Source organism: Salvia hispanica, chromosome 4 (genome assembly GCF_023119035.1).
Source record: "Salvia hispanica cultivar TCC Black 2014 chromosome 4, UniMelb_Shisp_WGS_1.0, whole genome shotgun sequence".
NCBI lineage: Eukaryota > Viridiplantae > Streptophyta > Magnoliopsida > Lamiales > Lamiaceae > Salvia > Salvia hispanica.
Genome location: NC_062968.1, coordinates 4,957,623 through 4,976,259, shown reverse-complemented (window position 1 = coordinate 4,976,259; position 18,637 = coordinate 4,957,623). Strand labels below are relative to the sequence as shown.

At 36.8% G+C, this 18,637-nt stretch overlaps 3 protein-coding genes across 6 annotated transcripts in view; all 3 read left to right on the top strand.

Annotated features, from left to right (window-relative positions):
• The first annotated feature begins 90 nt into the window (after positions 1–90).
• LOC125222754 (ENHANCER OF AG-4 protein 2-like) lies at positions 91–12,295 on the top strand. 4 transcript variants are annotated; one of them, XM_048125541.1, is made up of 13 exons: positions 91–427; positions 1,995–2,071; positions 4,016–5,327; positions 5,439–5,752; positions 5,845–6,346; positions 7,347–7,455; positions 7,767–7,879; positions 7,957–8,144; positions 9,253–9,925; positions 10,027–10,504; positions 10,963–11,061; positions 11,153–11,238; positions 12,059–12,295. In XM_048125541.1, exons 1-12 carry the CDS (start codon positions 317–319, stop codon positions 11,215–11,217), a joined length of 4,041 nt encoding a protein of 1,346 aa, XP_047981498.1. In that variant the 5' UTR covers positions 91–316; the 3' UTR covers positions 11,218–11,238; positions 12,059–12,295. The 4 variants fall into 4 exon arrangements, with proteins under 4 accessions (XP_047981498.1, XP_047981497.1, XP_047981496.1 ...); XM_048125540.1 differs by having other exon boundaries at positions 4,016–5,752; positions 10,966–11,061; XM_048125539.1 differs by having other exon boundaries at positions 4,016–5,752.
• On the top strand, positions 12,125–16,437 carry LOC125222761. The gene is made up of 4 exons (XM_048125552.1): positions 12,125–12,212; positions 14,145–14,360; positions 14,663–14,796; positions 15,286–16,437. The coding sequence occupies exons 2-4, from the start codon at positions 14,163–14,165 to the stop codon at positions 16,079–16,081; spliced, it is 1,128 nt and encodes a 375-aa protein (XP_047981509.1). The 5' UTR covers positions 12,125–12,212; positions 14,145–14,162; the 3' UTR covers positions 16,082–16,437.
• Positions 16,438–17,360: 923 nt separating this feature from the next.
• Positions 17,361–18,637, top strand: part of LOC125220218 (MAP3K epsilon protein kinase 1-like) — a 15,223-nt gene continuing 13,946 nt past the window's right edge. The window contains exon 1 of the mRNA XM_048122382.1: positions 17,361–17,489. Coding sequence (XP_047978339.1) covers positions 17,361–17,489 — 129 coding nt within the window. The remainder of the gene's footprint in view (positions 17,490–18,637) is intronic.

The following is an 18,637-nucleotide window of genomic DNA, read 5'->3' as shown; positions in this document are numbered from 1 at the left end:
TAAAATTCTGTTGAATCCTATGACCTATCAATGGGTGTATTTATGAGAGCTCCATAAATAATTCGAATGTTTATTCACCAAACCGCCTATATTTTGTACTGTCATCCATTACTCCATTCTCAATATTCTCTTTGTTAACGTACAAAAATCACCTCTTTTCCTTGTCCTTTTGATCGGCGCCCGACTGCCGGAAACTGACGTCGTCCCGGCGAACTACGACTTTTGTTAACTTGTGTGTATTGGGGCCGCCGGTTCTTGCTCAATCACAGGAGGAAGCGGCGCAAAATTCTTTTGGGGCCGTGGCCTGGTTGGGAGCATGGCTCCCGGGCGGAAGCGCGGAGGGAAAGGGGCAAAAACGAAGAGCGAATTGAGTTTGGGAGATCTCGTTCTTGCCAAGGTCAAGGGATTTCCTGCCTGGCCTGCCAAGGTACATAGCGATTAACGTTTAATCCCTCTCTTCTATTTATTTTTACATATTTTTTTCGCTTAATTTTGTTTAAATGTTGCGTTTTGAGGAATTTATCGTTGTGGGAATTTTGATTTTTCATTGTCATCGCATTCAATTAGCTAATCCCTTTTATTGAGAATTAAAGATGTATTACAAGCAGTCTGCTTGATGTAGGTAATGCATATGAGGATAGCATGGATGAGTTTATACTAGTCTAGGGGGTCAGTTGGTGTTGCAGAGTGTGAGGTTTGATACTTCTTCTAGAGGATTACTTGTATACATATATAACATGGGGCGGCATGTAAATTGGGAAACGATTTAGGGTTTAGAGCGAAATATAAGTGGAGGGATTTAGGGTTAGGGTTGATGAGAGGGTTATCTTGATGTGTATTCGTCGAGGTACCACATTTATGGTGGTTGGTTTTCAATGCCTTTAGTATTTTGTTTCTGTTAAAGTTTTTTTGTTTGAGCTAGTATATGCTGATCATCTGTAAACTTCAGTTTTGGGATAATGAAATATGCGTCTACTTTTAAGCTTTGCACTTCAGCGCATATATGTATATACATATATATGGATTATGGGGTGATTATTATAAGTCCCCTTCTTATCATTAGTATATCAATCCACTACAGTAAGGGATTGTTTGATATGGAACCAAGAAACTAGGCCTACAAAAAAATTGAGATAGCCCATCAAGCTAGTGTGGGAAAAACCTTTTATTTTTTCTTGTTTAATACCTGAGAAAGCCTAGTAGTGTTTTCTGTGATTGGACTTTTTTTATCCTCGATTAATTGTGCTTATTTCATGACTATTCTGTTCCCCTACCCTAGAAGATTGCGCAAAATTCCTCGCACCGAAATTGTAATGAACTAGACTTCCTTATCTGGATGCGTTTCCCAAAACAAGAAAATAACCAGACCAAACTGCTAGGAAAAGGTAACTGCCATAAACACAAGCTCAATTACTCGGTCTTTATCAGGCCTGTGGCTTTTTGCGGGCTGCATAGAAATAAAAACCATAGTATCAAACAGTGAAAAATAATAAGTTAGCACTCATTTCCTTGGCATTACCCAGATATCAAACTTGCCCTAGACGTAAAATTACTGAAGCTGTTGCATAATTTACTGCACTGGAAAGGGAAAAATCGCGACCTCCATAATTCGAACCTAAGAAAATTTCATTTTTTTGCGATTACAGTAAATTGCACAACAGATTCAGTTATTTAAATTTTACACAACAGATTCAGTAAATAGTAATTACACATGGGATGATGGGAACCAACAAACCATACGAAAGAGACTAATTTGAACCCTCTACTATGTATATATATATATATTATATATGTATTTGTAAATGATTCTACTCTTGATATTGGCCATTGTACTTCTCATGAGCATTTGGTGACAATGTTATATGCTTTTCTGTTGTATTGTCATGCGTGCAAATTTTATTCAAACTATGGATTGTAGTGACTTGAGATTTGTCTTGTCTATGTTAATTGCTTCCAGTTTTCATTGATTGGCCTTTCATGGTGTTAAATTCCAGATTAGCAGACCTGAAGACTGGAAGCATGCTCCGGACCCTAAAAAGTATTTCGTGCAATTTTTTGGTACAGAAGAGATGTGAGCACTTTCTCTTATTTTCTTCATGCATGTATTAGTGGAGTTAATGGCTAGAGATCATTAGGAGCTTATCTTTATTTCTATAAAACCTACAATTACTTTGAGAATACTTAAACCTACAGTTACTTTGGGAGAATACCTTTTTGAGTTTTTGTAATACTTGAAAAAATGAACTGTGCCTGTGCTCCAAGTTGCAAGGCCTGTTATCTTCTTATTGAGAAAGTTTCTTTGTAGTGTCAACCTGTTTTAAAACAGTTGGTCATTGGCTGGGTGATATTATGATTCTTATCAACTGGGTGATCTAGGAGTTTTGTGGCCTTTGTGTAGCAATGGACATGACATTATAGGAGGTAAACATATGAACAAGCTACAGGGAGCTTAATAGTCTGCCAAGTAGTTAAGAGAGAGAATTTGGAAATTTTGGGTGTTGCTTATGTTTCTGGAAAACTATTGTATATTTGATTTGGTTCTCAATCAAGGAAATAAATATTAAGTGCCAATTATTTTCTGCAGTTTCAAGAAGAATTGCGATACCGCCCCTCGTTTAGGAAGAATTGTGTTTGGCCTAATCATGCATTGTACTCTGACAAAAGCTTAAAATCAACCTAAGATCATGAAAGCATTGGTTTTGTTCCAACCGTTTTTTGGTGAGTTTTAACAAAGAAAGGCAAAAAATTCACCATATATCATCAACACCAGGTTTCAACCATGCAAGCCTTATATGAGCTGCCTCTTGTTATCTTATAATAAAATTAGTTTAGTTATCAGTTCCTGTGCATTTTTTGATTCTTCTGGTGGAAGCTTAGGAGTGCTTTCGTAGATTAACTTTTTAATGAACATCTCGGATTGATGTTCATAACTGGTGTAATTGGACCTAACTTAGGTATAGCTTGGGTGTGTGTGTGTGTCCGTCAATGAGGATTTGTCTTCTTCGCACGTCACTTGGTTGAATATGATATGTAGCAATTTATAATATCGTCTATTCACAGAGAATGGTATTCAGATTAGGCTCTCTCTCTCTATCTAGTTTTAGCTTTTCAGAATATGATGACTCAACTTATGAATTATTATGCCTTATGAGTACATTGAGTATACAGCTTTTTCCCTTTTTACCTTTTATGAATGAACTCTATATTGATGTTAAGAGCCATGTGCTGTATTTTCTATTACAGTGCAATCACATCTGTCCCTTCAGATATTTCCACTTGCAGTTTTTCATCTCCCAGCTACTTTTGTCCGCAAGGATCTTGTATCCTGGACCGATATGAATGCTTGATACTTTTCATCTGGTGTCTAAACTTGTCAAATCATCATATTCTGGCAATATTTGTTTATGTTTTTCGGCACGTATAACTATTACCATTAGGTCCCTGATTTTGATACATTTTCGAGAATCAAATTGAAACTAAGTAACTGACACAAAAGCACCTTCTGGTTGGTTCACTTATTGTGTTATGATTCATTGAGTTTTTCCTGGTAACATGTACAAAACTTGAAAGTAATCACTAGCTGCTTTATCAGTAATGCTCTGTTAAATGATGTTTTTTTGTGACATTCTTATGCTAATGCTCTTACTTGCACAAATCAAGTGTATTCCACTATGTTTTCCTTCTATTTGAATTTTTTCTAAATCTTGTTTATATACATTACTTATCATTGATCATATATAGTGATTGATGTTTGTGATTCATCTCTTTTTTCTTTAATACCAACTAGCCCCAGCATATGGCTGCTGTCAGTTAAATATCTGATCTGGAGGATGCTTTTAGATTCATCACAATAGCATCTATTGACTTTGCTTGAAATGATCTTACACTTGTCAGTCTACTATTCTTCTAAACCTATTTTGACATTTAAAGGAAAATGATAGGATTGTTATTGGTATAATGTGAGGAACAAAGTTTTTTGTATTGTACTTGGTGGTCTTACTTTCTCTTTTGACAGAGCTTTTGTCGCTCCTGTGGATATCCAAGCGTTCACAAATGATACCAAGAGTAAACTGTCTGCTCGATGCAAGGGTAAGACAGTCAAATATTTCGCCCAAGCTGTGGAGGAAATTTGTGAAGAATTTGAAGAGTTACAGGGTAAAAGTTTAAGTGATGCAAGGGATGATAGCAATGCAGATAAACTTGCATCTGAGACACATTCAGTGGATACAGTGGCAGGTGACGCCTCAAAGGTTAGTTCTGAAAATGGGAGGGATAATGAGGGACTGAACTGCAAATTAGAGAGAAAAGGGCCGAGTGATCTAGACTTTGGGTCAGAGCATTGTTCAGATATACTTTGTGAAATGGATAGTCAAAATGTCAACCCTTGCTCGTTAAACGATACGAGCCATAGTTTGTCTCCACATCCATCTTTGGGTGAGAGGAATAAGTCAAGTACAAAATTTGCTAATCCCGTGAAGGAGACAAATGGTGACCAGAGTGCATTGACGAATGGCCACCAACCAAAGCTGGCAATGGATCATGATGGTGCAAAGCGCAAAAATAGTGATGTGGCTATACCACGTGAACACAATGAAGATGGTGTACAAATAAAACAGGCTTCAGGTGGAAATATTAATCCTGCAGATAATTCAAGATCAGATTTAGGTACTGGCAGTAAAAGGACAGGAAAAAAGTTATTGAAAGGGAAAAAGCATCCAGCAGCGGTAGATGATGGTCGGGTAGATGCTAAAGCCATTACTGAGGGAAACAATAAAGTAATCTCAAGGAAAAAGATGAAGTTCCAGCATGATCAGGAAAAGCAAACTTCTCGGACCAATCAAGCATCACTTCCTCCCAAAATGGATGACATTGAGGGTAAAAGGTTAAAATCAGGAGGGAAGGTTGAGTACAAATCTTCAAGAGCACAGCTAAGTGCAAATAAGTCCAACCATTCTCCTGATGAAGATGATCTCCCTCCACCAAAGCGCCAACGACTAGCACTTGGAGTGATGTCCACTTCTACTTCAAACTCTGAAAATAGACAGGGAAACTCTACATCACACAAAAATAGCTTGGTGCATCCGAACAAGGTTCAATCTCCAACCATACAGCTTCCAGCAAAGAGGAGAGCTGTCCGCCTATGTGATGAGGATGAGGATGATGAATTACCTAAAACTCCAATTCATGTAGGATCTACCCATAAGGTTTCTGTTACTCCCCGAGTTTCAGATTCCAAAAATAAGAATGCTAAGAGTGGGGAGACACATGGAAACGGTCATATGGCCGTGAGGAACACAGGAACACTCATGGATGAGTTCAAAGATCAGGTACAATCTTCTCAAGTATCCAATAAAGCTTTATCACCAACTGGTCAGCAAGGGATGGAAAAGAGCACTCAGGAAATATCAGCTAAACATTTATCTCCCGTTTTTCCCCAGCTAGTCACTGAAAGCATCCCCTCAATGGAGGCTAAGCCAGTTTCAGGTTCTCCCAGGAGGTCCCCTCGATCTGTTACTGCTTCCAGACCACTAGCTGATTTACGGAAAAAACAGTTGACCAAGGCACCTGCTAGTGTGAACCAGAATAAAGTTCCACTGGGAACTAACAGTAGCCTTGCTACAGCAACTGAAAGAAGTAAACCGGCTTCTTCTGTTGAGATAAAGAAAACCACCTCAAGGCCCGACTCCCAAATCAATGGTTCTATCCATAAAGTTGGAAACCAAGACAAAAGTGTTACCTCACACGGTGAAAGGTAATTAGAAAGTTATTGGTTTTCTGGATCTAATTATCTTTCTCATTTTTGCATATCTATCACCTATGTGTCTCAGGGTCTGCCTTTATCAGGTTGGATGGTGGTAAAGTCACCATGTTAAATTTGCCGGTTGATTTGTCGATTTCAGACTCTGCCATGTCAATGAAAAATCTAATTGCCGCTGCTCAGGCGAGAAAGAGAAGAGCAAACTTGCATAACCCTAATGGAAATCCTTTGCATCTATTGATTCATGACGCCGACATGCTTGGCCTTAACCCAACTGCTACCTCTGCTGCATTAGCTGTTGATACTAGAAACATACTTCAAATCGATGTGCAAGACCATACTACTTCGCCTTCCTTTGATGTTCGCCAGTTGCCATCTACTAGTGGACATGAAAATGAAGACCTGGAGGAAAGCAGGGTGAATTCAGGCCATCAGGCATCGGGGAGTTCTTTAAGTGGGGGTACTGAGGCAGCTGTTGTTCGAGATGCTTTTGAAGGGATGATTGAGACGCTATCTAGGACCAAAGAGAGCATTGGTCGTGCAACTCGTCTTGCAATTGATTGTGCAAAGTATGGGATTGCCAATGAGGTACATCATGACTGCAGATCATTTTTTTGTGTTGGTCTTCTAATTCGACATTCGACATTTTGTTTCTCAGGATAATGTTTGACCCATGTGTTAAACAGTTAAAGTGTGTCTAGCATCTCTTGTATTTCACTTTTATTTCTTCATCAGTGCTGCAGTGTATCTTCATTTGTCTTGTTGATGAGTTTTCCCTGGTTGAACTTGGCCCAGTGTCATCATATTTCATATATTGTATCTGGTTAGTTACATAATCAGATTCTCCTTTGGAATTTTTTCTTTACTTGATTCCTATTTCTTTATGCATAACATAATGTAGTTACGATCTTCTAAGGAGTAGCGGCGTGCCAGGTAAATCTAGTGATATGATATCAGCCATCTTGGAAATATAAGTTGTCACATGTGTGGTTAAGGGATTTGTTAACAGAGGTTCCGAGAGAATGTTTACATAGCTTTAGAAGCTGATTGTTCCTTATTGTATTTGTTGGCTTTAATTTCTAATTATGGTGACTTAGGAAAGGAATGTGATAAGAACAATTTGGTTATTCTCACATCAACGAGATTTGAGTTCTTGAGGCTGTGAATAATGAGGAGTCACATATTCTAAACAAAATGATTTGAACTTAGAGACTATCTGTATTTATCACTGTCCCCTTCTATATGAATTAAGTTTTGTGGTTTTGCATTCTTAAGCACTTTAAGAGTTTTAAATACTTTTTTGCAGGTTTTTACTTTGTTGATATCACTTGCCAGGATTTCTACTTAGTAATGTAAACTAGGCACTCCTGTATCACTGGTAGCTTTTATATACTGATTATGACATTTGATTCTTAAGAATGAATCTGGAAGTAGCTACTAAGTATGGTAATTTTGCTTATATATGTGAGGACAATTTTATGTAATATCCAATTATCCACATCTGCAAAGTTAGCCTAGACCTAGATTGAGATGCAGGTAGCAATACAACCATAAAATCTGATGTCACAGAGCCACTGATGTGTTGCAGGTTTTAGAACTTCTCATCCTGAAGTTGGCAAATGAGCCAAGTTTTCATCGCAAAGTGGACCTCCTTTTTCTGGTTGACTCTATAACCCAGTGCTCTCATAGTCAGAAAGGTATGGGATTGTTAAAAGTTACATTACTATGCAAAATACTTTTCTTCTCTCACAGACAAAAAGGGACATGCAATCCCACTGTACCACACCATTCTCTTATGAGTTACGGTAGACGTTAAAGGCTTTTTAAGCACAGATCATTATCACAATAATCATATGCTGTTTGTCAAATACATACATCCCAGCTTGCTTCTTCTTTGGCTGTTACTCCATGTTCTTTTGTTTCAAAAAAGTAATTCTGCCGTTTCATCATCTATTTCCTTGCTCACTCATGTGAATCCATTTCTAAATCCTTTGTAAATGACCTTCAGGAATTGCTGGGGCATCTTATATTCCTGTTGTTCAAGCGGCATTGCCCCGTCTCATAGTAGCTGCTGCTCCACCTGGAGCAGGTGCTCAGGAAAACCGCCGTCAATGTCATAAGGTGACTATATTAAATGAAGGAAACTATGCAGAGTTGCACCCTCGGTACTTGACAGTTCATTTGCAAATCTTTTTCAGGTCTTGCGGTTATGGCTTGAGAGGAAAATTTTTCCAGAATCTGTCCTTCGCCGTTACATGAATGAGCTAGGAACAGATAATGATGGTGGAGCTGCAGGATTTTCTCAGAGACGCCCTTCCCGAGCTGAGCGGTCCATCGACGATCCTATAAGAGAAATGGAAGGCATGTTTTTGGATGAGTATGGGAGGTATAAACTATGAAGTTTACTCATTGCCCTCCTAGCAATTCTTTATCTTCTATTTCTTCTCCTCTGTTCATGCTTATTTGCTTAAGCTTAGGTGTTTCTACATGTTTGTGGTATTTTATGGCATGTCTTTCTATCACTATTTATATATTGCCTGATGTCATATAGAGGTATTATTTCATATTGTTTTAGGAGATTTCTTGATAGCTAGGCATGTTTATTAGAATTTAAACTGCTAACTTGCTTATAAATCCAAGATGAATTTTGTTACACTAGACGCTCAATCACATTTTTGGGTGTCGGAGGGTGTTGGAGGATAGTGAGCCCCACTCAAGCCAAGGAACTAAATAGATTGTGTGGCTTCAATAGAATCTCACACTTCTCGACTATGTGCTTCCTGAATGCACCTATGTCTCAATGAACAAAATCTAGGTGATCCACATATGTCTTAGCACTTCAAATCCCTAAGAGTTAGAAGTTTAATTAGTAATGCTCCAGGCCTCCAAGAAAAAACCTACACAGAAGGAGAGATGGGAGAGTGAATGTAGGAAGAAAAAGAATTAAATTGTGTGCATCAATCACTAGAAGGATCTCATTTGAGCAAGTATTCATGCACAAGAAAAATTTCCCTAAACAAGAACGACAATCCCACCCATATTTATCATTTTTTTACCTAAAACCATATTCACTTTCCAATCATTGGGTCAAAATTCTAAAAGATAATGTAGGGGTAGATAGGGAGAGTAAGGGATTTGGCAATCCTTAGTCGCTTAACTAGTTTTCACTATTATAATATTTTTATTATCTGTGGTTTGTGTTTGGCACGTGTCTAATTGAAATCATGACTTCTGAAATGGTTTTAGTAGGCTTGTAACTTTTTAGTTTAATGATATATGAGCTCCATAGTTGTACTCATTTATCTATTACAGAATTTGTGATTGAGGATTATATGTTATAAGCATTGATAAGAATGGATTCTAGTTATTGCGTGGGGTATTAAGCTATGCATGTGCTGTAGCTAGTTTGCCTTGTCTTGATTCTTAACTGGATGTATTATCTTAATTCTGGATTTTTCGGATACAATGGTCATTTACTGTTCTGTTGGTTCCAGCAACACCACGTTTCAGTTGCCTGGGTTTCTATCATCTCATTTGTTTGAAGAAGATGATGATGAAGATGATTTTCCGTCGATGTTATACAAGGAAGGTGTAGATACTCCACCATCTGAGCATAACCTTGCAAGTAAGGATCCTGAACACTGCACTGTTACTCCAAGTGACCGGCGCCACTGCATATTAGAGGATGTTGATGGTGAGCTTGAAATGGAAGACGTTTCTGGTCACAACAAGGATGATAGAATATTAATTGTCAATTGCACCTCTATCATTGCTTCACCTGAGCCGAATTCTGATATAAAGATTAGATCTGCTTCTGAAATGTCTGAGTTGCTGCCTTCTCCTGAGGGTTCTCCACCATTACCACCTGGCTCTCCTCCCATGACTCCTCCTCTTCCTGCTTCACCACCTCCATTATCCCCATCCCCATCACCTCCACCCCCACCTCCACCCTTATCATCGTCATCTGCACCATTACCCCCACCTCCACCACCACCTTCCTCACGGCAACTAATTCCTCCACCACCTATTGGTCCTCCTCCATATGTTCAGTCATTGCCACCTCAACCTGCATTGATGTCCCAATATGTGTCTCCAGTTCAGTCAACTTCTCAGCCTTTAGTTTTTCACCCTCCTCCATTACATCATGAGATTGGTGGCACACCCAGTGTAAGTCATGTGGCTTCCAGAACATGTATGTTTATCAGTTTATGTTGATTCAGTTATGTTACTCTACAGTTATGTGAAGATTGTGAATTTTGTAATTCCAGGGAAATCCGCCTGTCCATATGGTTTCCAGTACTCAAGGGTCCCATACTGAAGCACCTAGAGGTGAAATATATTCACAGCAGTCCTCTTTCTTCTCTCCAGCTGCAGGCTGCAATGCACGAGAGCATGTTGGATACAATTCATCAAGGTCTGTTGAATATGGACAGAATGATCCATGTATTAATCACCAAGCTTCACAACAGAGACAACATTTGCCACCTGGTACTGCAACATTTTCCCAAAGACCGTTGCATCCTGATGCCCGACCTCCACAAATATCTGCCCATTTCTCATATTCAAATACAGTCATCCAGCACCAACATCCCCCTTATCCATTGCAAGTATATGCTGATGTTCCTATGAGGTTTTCTACTGATGAACAATGGCGGATGCCAGTAAATGATTTCAAAGCGGATCTTCCTTGTGGGGGCTGGAGTGCTGGAGCCCAACCATTTTCTGGTCAACCTTATTCGCATGAAGGTACAGGTTATATTTTTGTACGGAAGTAAATTATCATTATAAGTTTTAGTCATTTTCTGCCTTACTTTCAATATTGTATATCCTCATTGAAATGTCTTGAGATATCTTATGGGCTAGAAAGGCTTATGTTAACCAACTAAATCTAGAAGAAAGCATATGAATATAATAAAAGCTCCGACTCTTTAACCAGGAAATTATTGTTGTATTTAAATAAATCTCATTAGTGGTCCTTTTACCAACAACTGGACGATTCAACTTTCACGCACTGCTAAAAGCACCTAAATTCTAGTTTGAGTTAGTATGCACTTTCAAGAACTAAAGTGGAGTATTCTTGTTTCTTCTGTTTCCTGAACTTTTATCCATAATTGACTAATGACTTAAATCTTGGTTCTCACCTAAAAAAATAGTTGAAAAGTCCCCACTAGTGAAACTCATTTTGACAGCATTTTGATTTCTAGCAGGTTACTTTGGACCCCCTTCAGAAAGGGCTCCTGCAAGTGCCATTAATTTCCGGCCTGGTGGAACAAATAGTCTACCGCCAGCACCTCCAATTCTAGGTGATCTTACTGCTGCAGATATTTTGAATTTAGCTACCTGCAAAAATGCAATTTGTGTTGTTGCTCAACCCTCTTGCTGTATTTGTCACAGTTCATGGTGTTCCAATGATGCCTTGTAGGCCGGACATGTTAGCTGTCAATTGGAGGCCAGTATAAGGCTGACTTCTTGGATATGTGGTGAGTTGTTAGTCTTTTTCCCTTTCAGTTAGACTAGCCAAATTCCCCCCAGCAAACGTTTGTCAGAAACATATAAATACATGTTAAGTGTTAACTATATATTAATAAATCAGTTCAACAGGAAAATATGTTCAATATAAATCTGGCAGTCCTGATTATCATGTTCTTAGGATGGCAGTATGGAGCTTAAAGCAGATCATCTATTTCTCTCTGTTAGAATCTTAGAACACTAATTGATGAATCCATTGAATCAGGACATTTAGCATTAACAAGTGAAGTAGTTCGAGTTTTACCTGACTGAAGATGCCATTTAGCTGATATTTATAATTTTGCACTTATAGCTGCATCATGACTGGATGCCAGCCCTTTGGAATATTCTCTTTGGTGTTGGATAGTGATGCATACCATTTTTTTAAGGAGAAGTTTTATTCTTCCAGGCTCCAGCTGCATGAAGATCCTGAATGAGTTCTAAGAATGTCTGAAAATATATTTGTTATGTTAGCATTGGGATCTCAAGTGGTGTGTAACAGGGCAAGGCTCATAGACTAAATTGCATTTCCTCATCTTATACCAAGCAAATTTTGCAATTGAACAGTTTTGCACTTGTTTTCACAAAGACTATCTGGCATCATTTTGTGAGTAGAGAGATGTATATAGACCTGTTCTTTTTCTCTGAATAATTTTTTATAAGATTCTACTTTACTGTACATGCCCACTTATGCCAATGTAGTGGTTAGGCTTGGTTGTTTTAAACTAGTCACATCCAATCAAAAATCGAATGGTTGCATGTTTTCTCATCTTCCTCTTTTCCTGGTTATAGGCTGCCGAGCGTGAGGAATTGTCCCAAATAATCCACCTAGATCAAGTTCTAGATCACAATGTGGAATTTTGAGCAGCTATGGAGAGCCTTGGCAGGATTGTTTATATTAGATTTTTTCCTGACAAATGCATCCCCGTACACATACTCCTAAAGTGTAAGCCATTTTTCTTATTTTAATTGACGCTTGTAATTATTTATCTTATTATCCAAATTTAATGGAGGCTACAGTTTCATCTATGCTACTGCAATCAAACCCTTCCTGCTGTCCTGCTTTTGTTGAATTTGTGTCAATTGTCTTTTATGCTACTCTGATGCACACCAAGTGAAAGCAACACTGCCAGAATATATAGGTTTCAAATTTAAAGTTACTGGTTTTGAATATTTAAGTTTTTAAAAGTGGGGATTTGATTCCTGCTGACTATGCTAAGCGGATTTCATTTCATTTAGTTGTTAATATATGCCTAACGAGAATCCTCGAACTAATTTACTCATTTTATTTTCTCCCCGCACAAATTTCTCTTGACTTTTCTACGTGTGGTCCATGCTTGCTCGGGTCCTAGGATCGTTAATTTTGCCAGAAATGCCTTAGCTTCTTTGCAATACTATCTAGAAGGCCCTTAGAATAATTAGTGTTATGCTATTTTGGACACACTTTGCATAGTAGGCAATGAACTATAAATGGAAGAAATAAATCTAATCTGAGACGTTTCGTTGGCTGTGTTAAGCATGTACTAATATAGTATCAGTATGTCATTTTTGGCTTATATGATCATAAATGCACTACTGTTTGTTTCTATACTTTCTGTGTGTATTACTATAATACCTTCTTAAATTATTCTCAGTTATTCAGATATAGTATCTCTTTTTAACTGTCAATTTATTTCGTTTTGTTTATAGATATTTGTGTTTATTTATAATTTGTTAAATGGAAAAAATAGGATAAATATATCATGATGTAGGAGTGATGGCCTGTAAGGATTCAATATAATGAAATGAAGATGTAGACCTTACTTAATGAAGTTGGAGCACTGAACTTAGCCCATATCTCTTTCCATTTTCCGTTATTTTGCATAACTGAATAACATTGTTATTGCTATTTAGGTTATACTATAAATATATCTTCAAAATTAGCAAATAAATTCTCTAGTTGGTAAATTTGAAAATGATGTCGGCAGTGATATTTTCTTATGCAATTGAGTACTACTTAAATTCTATTTCAGTCATTTTCATTCATTTATGAAATAGCTTTAGATCTCATGAACTATTGAATGAAAATGATGTATTCCATAAAGTAGGATTGATTTCATGTTTTAGTTTGAAGGGAACTGGTTAAAGCTGAGCATATGATTGGTTGAATTTTGTGGATAAATAAATATATTCTGGGAATAACGTGTATTGTGATATACTACTACAGTACTACCACTACCATTTTGTGAGAATCTTGAAATAAAGAAAATGAGTAAATTAGTTATTATTATAATATTTTGTGACAAAATTGAAACGCGGAAAGTTGTCGGTGGGGCGTAAGAAGCCAAGCACCACCTATACTTTATAAAATCCAACGCAACAATTCTTGACTTTACATCTGTATTATTTTATTAGAATGCAATCATTATTTTTTTCTTTTATAATTAACTACTACTTATGTATTCGGTGAGAATTCAAATCTTTTACTTTATTTATTATTGACTACAAATACTGGACTTTTGCTTCGACATCATTATTTTAATATACATGTCGAAGCTAGTTACACATATATTGTGATTATAATGAATTACCTAAAATTCAAAGTCAAACAAAAAATCAAATTAAATTCATTTTTAACTGAAAAAAGAAATGAAATTAAAATAATAAAAAAGGGAAATAGAGTTCCACTTCCATATATAGCAACAGTAGAGATGAGAGAGAGAAATTGACAATAGTATCTGAGACTGAGTCAGATCTGCAAACGCTGGCTCAGCTAAATTCGTTACAGAAATTTGATGAAGGAAAACGGTGTATGCGTATGCGATTTTGATTAGTTTCAGAATGAGTGGATTTCAACTCTGGCGCTAGTTCAGGTTTAATTATTTTTTTATGTTTTGAGTTTATCGGTTTGGGGATTATGGAGAGAGAGGGGTTTCTGGGAATGAAGGAAACTAGTGCCGAATTATACCGTACTTCGCCGACGAGATCAGTGCCGATTTTTCCTCCGCCGTCTTCTGCCGTTGCCGTCGGTGCTAACGGTGGTTTAAATTACATAGTCCACACCGTGTCTAAGTACGACACGCTTGCCGGCGTCGCCATCAAATACGGTGTCGAGGTATTCATGGATACTTTTTTTCATTATTATCATCCTTTTCTAAGTTGATTATAGTCCAATTAACTTGTTCGACTCCGTCTAGGAACTTTCTAGTTTTCTATGTGTGCGATTTCTGTACTTTGCTTGTGCTCCGTGTAGTTATTCGGCTGCAAACTCATATTATCGTTCGAATTCTATCTTCTTGCTGGAAATGTCTACTTGTTTTCGTGGTTCGCTCCCAATTTCGTTGGAATTTCATAAAATAAGCCGAAATGCTTTGTTAAGCTTGTGTTCGCTGTTAAAATTTTTCATATCTGCCGTAGGTTGCTGATATAAAAAGGCTAAATGGATTGGTGACAGATCTCCAAATGTTTGCCCTTAAGACAATTCAAATCCCACTTCCTGGGAGGCATCCCCCTTCGCCTGTCTTGTCAAATGGCCACAAGACTCCTCCGCGGTACATGATTTGTTCTCATTCTTATACATAGTTAACTTTCCTGAAATTTTTCAAATTTCAAACTGTAATAGTGTATCTGGTATTCATGTCAGAACAAGGACTAATCATGCCATCGAACCTGATACTTTGTGTTCAGTTTATGAACATGCTATGATATTTTTAGCTGATCTCTATGTTTGTTGGGTTAATTGAGGAAATCTAATGGAAGAAGAAACTGGTTGTTTTCAATTTTTAAGGCTGTTAGTCTTACTTGATCTCTGTATTTGTCTCATTCTAAAGGATAGATTATCTATAACAGTAAGTCTATTCCTCCTGGAAACCTATACACAGTAGTTTACATTTCTTCTGTTTCCTCTTCTTTTCTTCTGTGCCCATTCTGTGTGAGCTTTCTAGCTCAGGCATTGTAGTTGAGCAGTGTCGTAGTGATACCAAACAGTAACATATAGTTTAGAGTTTGATCAAGTAGCTGAATTTGGTGTCCACTTGCAGGCCAAGCAATACTCAACAGACATTATCAAGTCGTAGACACTCAGATTTATTTGATTCATTTTCATCATTGAAATTGAAATCTGCTTCCGAAAAGAAAGTCTCTCCATCCATGAGCAGGATGCAAGATTATTATGGAATTAAATCAGCACACATAAAAGATGCTGGAGAAGGCTGTGAAATGGCAACATACAAAAAAGGGGGAGCTCATTATCTAGAGGATGGGCCACTTCTTAAATCATCTATTTCTAACCCACCACTTAGCCATTATAGAAAGTCAAAAAGTGCAGCTGATTGTTTAGATTCAGAGAATGGCAGTCTCATTGATCAAGATATCTTACAAGGAGCTGAAAGTAATGGCTCAGCCAAATGGATTGATAAGTTGGTAAGACGCCGTCAAAAGTCTGATGCTGATTTTACTTCAGAAAAGCTTTTGAAGGAGGAAAACAATAGTGGTACTGCAATTTCAGCTATTACAGGCAAAGGCTTGGCTCTCAGGCCCAAGTCAGCTGGCCGTACAGCGTCACTCGAAGCTGATGGTGAAGTAGGAGGGTTTAACCCCATTCCTGTAGGGTTGGGGGATTCCTTCCTAAATGATGACATTAATGGGGTAAAGAAGTCGCCAAGTGTATTGAGTTTGCAGGATTCAGACAACGGTGCCTTGTCATCCATATGGCCGACATCAAAGTGGAGTTTGAAGCAAGATTTTCAGGCTCTTTCTGCTGCAGCCATGACTAGCCCAATCTTTGATGGATTGTCCAAGCCTTCTAACTGGAGAAACAAAGCAGCAGTCGATTAGTTCATTCTTCAACATCCAATACTACAAGTATTCATTGAGTGAGAAATAGCAGACAAGTATTCTGGGTAAATGAAGAAATGAAAAAATCGGATATTTGTCAATTTATTTTTGGTCAAATGATTCTGTTCTGCCTTGTAGTTAATGCCTAGAAGAAAATGAGCTGGGAGTTGGAGAGCCAAAAGCTTCCAGTTCATTTCTCAGTTGAGTTAGAGGGTTGCATAAATGCATCATGGAAGCTAGATAAAGAATTGTATATTTACATTGTGAGAGAGAAAACGAATTCGGTATACATGTATTTACTCGTGAGAAACAGTTTCTTTGAAATTGTGATTAATAAATAATTTTAGTCTGCTTTCTGTCTTCGAGTGTCAAGTTATTACTCAATGTGAGGCGGTGGAGAATACATGGGAAAGATCCCTTTTGAACGATGAAGTCGAACGCACTAAAATATTGCTGAATAGCAAGTGGTGTTTTGTTGGTGTCATCTCATACCCTATCACAACCACAATCATAAGTCATACTGCACTATACTTAACGATTTATGATATCATCATTTATCTTCTTTGCGAAATGTCTTATTTTGTTATTTTGATTCGTCAGCGATTTGAAGTTTCATTTTTTTTGCTACTTTGTGATCCACTGGACGACTCCATTTGACCAATGTCTATATCGTCGTAGAACTTTGCATTGTCATTCATTATTTTGTGTCTCGTCCACGTACTTGAAAGAGATCCTTTTTAAACGCTTCGAACTTCTTTATTCGAATATCTGTTTTGCTTGAGCCACTCTACCATACTTCCTACGAATTGTAGAAATAGTCAATGACTTAAAGAAATATCGTTCAGCACTGGCTCTTGCGCTTTCAAAGATGGTTGAAATCTTGCATTTAGAGGGGCTTGGTTGGGTTCATGCTCTTTGATTTTGTTACGTGAAGTGTAGAAATAGAAGATTTGGAAGAGATATAAAAACTTGGAAGAAAACTAGACGAATTGATGAGATATGAGAAATGAGATAAAGGAAATATATAAATAGAAAAATAATTAATACTAACATTTTATAAATAGAAAAATAAAAAATAAGTAATACTAACATTTGCAAATTGGTAAAAAAGAAAAAAAATAAAATAAAATTTAAGAAAGATATTATGGTCGAAAAAGGGAAAAAAGACAAAATGAAGTCAATGGGAGCACAGTGACCGACAGGCGTCACACACGTGACTGGTCGAGAGGCCATGCAATTTCGAACATGTGAGTGTGGAACAAATTACCCACTCATAGCTATGATCTGTCTCGTGGCTGATGGCCCGCAACCCTTCCTCCAAGGGTATTGCTCCATTTTTGCACCATTGTGGGTGCCCTTTATAGAGAAAATATTCAGTGGTCCTTCCACACCACCATGGCACCATGAGGTATGGTGGTGTGTCCAATCAATTATTTATTGACAAATAAGAGTACAAAAAGCAACACATTCATTATACTACTTTTATGAAAAATTGCATAATATAAATATGGAAATTACTACTATATGGTATATTGCATATCTATTAATAATAAATAAAAAAAAATCATACTAACACAGTATATTCTTTTGGGTATGAATTATGATTATCTTTTTTTCTTATTTATTAATATTAAACTATTGAGTAAACGTATAATCATGTATATATGCACATAAAATAATATTAAAAAATGCTCTAGGATTACATTTTTTATTGCGATACATTTTGGCTATTATTATTATTATAGTAAGTGCAAATATAAATATGAAATATGTATAGAAACTGAAAATATATTGGTAATGTCCATCTATGCAATTGTTCATGAAAGTGGTATGTTTCCTAATAATTGAAAATTCTATATAAATTAAAATAAGTATGCCAATAATGTAATTTTTCTATCCTTTTTTTTTTTTTGCATATACATGATTATACGTTTACTCAATAGGTTAATATTGCAAATAAAATTAAATTATGGTCATGCTTTATATGTCTAATATATTTATTTATATACATAATAAATAAGAAAAAAAGATAATCATAATTCATACCCAAAAGAATATACTCGCAAGAGTTAGTATGATTTGATTTTTTTATTATCAATAGACATGCAATATACCATATAGTAGTAATTTCCATATTTATATTATGCAATTTTCCATAAAAGTAGTATAATAAATGTTTCCTAAATAATTACATGTCTAGTTAAATATTTTCTCCCCTTTATAACATGATTTTTGAAGCATGAATAAATGATACTCCCTCCGTCCCAGATAATTCGACCAGTATTACATTTTAGGCCGTCCCACATAATTTATCCCACTTCACTTTGATCATTTTTGTTAGTGGACCACATATTCCACTAACTCATTCCTACTCACATTTTATTATAAAACTAATACTTTAAAAGTAGGACCCACATCCCACCAACTTTTTCAACACACTTTCCATTAGATTTCTTAAAACCCGTGTCGGATCAAAGTGTCCCAAATTAACTGGGACGGAGGGAGTATTAGGTCAGACAATTTTTTGACACGATACGATAATCCAAAATGAAATTA

Bases quoted from the DNA above. Each gene is read 5' to 3' on its own strand.
- LOC125222754 (XM_048125539.1), top strand. From the start codon at position 317: ATGGCTCCCGGGCGGAAGCGCGGAGGGAAAGGGGCAAAAACGAAGAGC. The intron at 5,753-5,844 runs GTAATTAGAAAG...TGCCTTTATCAG, and splicing joins GTTACCTCACACGGTGAAAG to GTTGGATGGTGGTAAAGTCA. The intron at 8,145-9,252 runs GTATAAACTATG...TGTTGGTTCCAG, and splicing joins TTTTTGGATGAGTATGGGAG to CAACACCACGTTTCAGTTGC.
- LOC125222761 (XM_048125552.1), top strand. From the start codon at position 14,163: ATGGAGAGAGAGGGGTTTCTGGGAATGAAGGAAACTAGTGCCGAATTA. The intron at 14,361-14,662 runs GTATTCATGGAT...TATCTGCCGTAG, and splicing joins CCATCAAATACGGTGTCGAG to GTTGCTGATATAAAAAGGCT. The intron at 14,797-15,285 runs GTACATGATTTG...GTCCACTTGCAG, and splicing joins GGCCACAAGACTCCTCCGCG to GCCAAGCAATACTCAACAGA.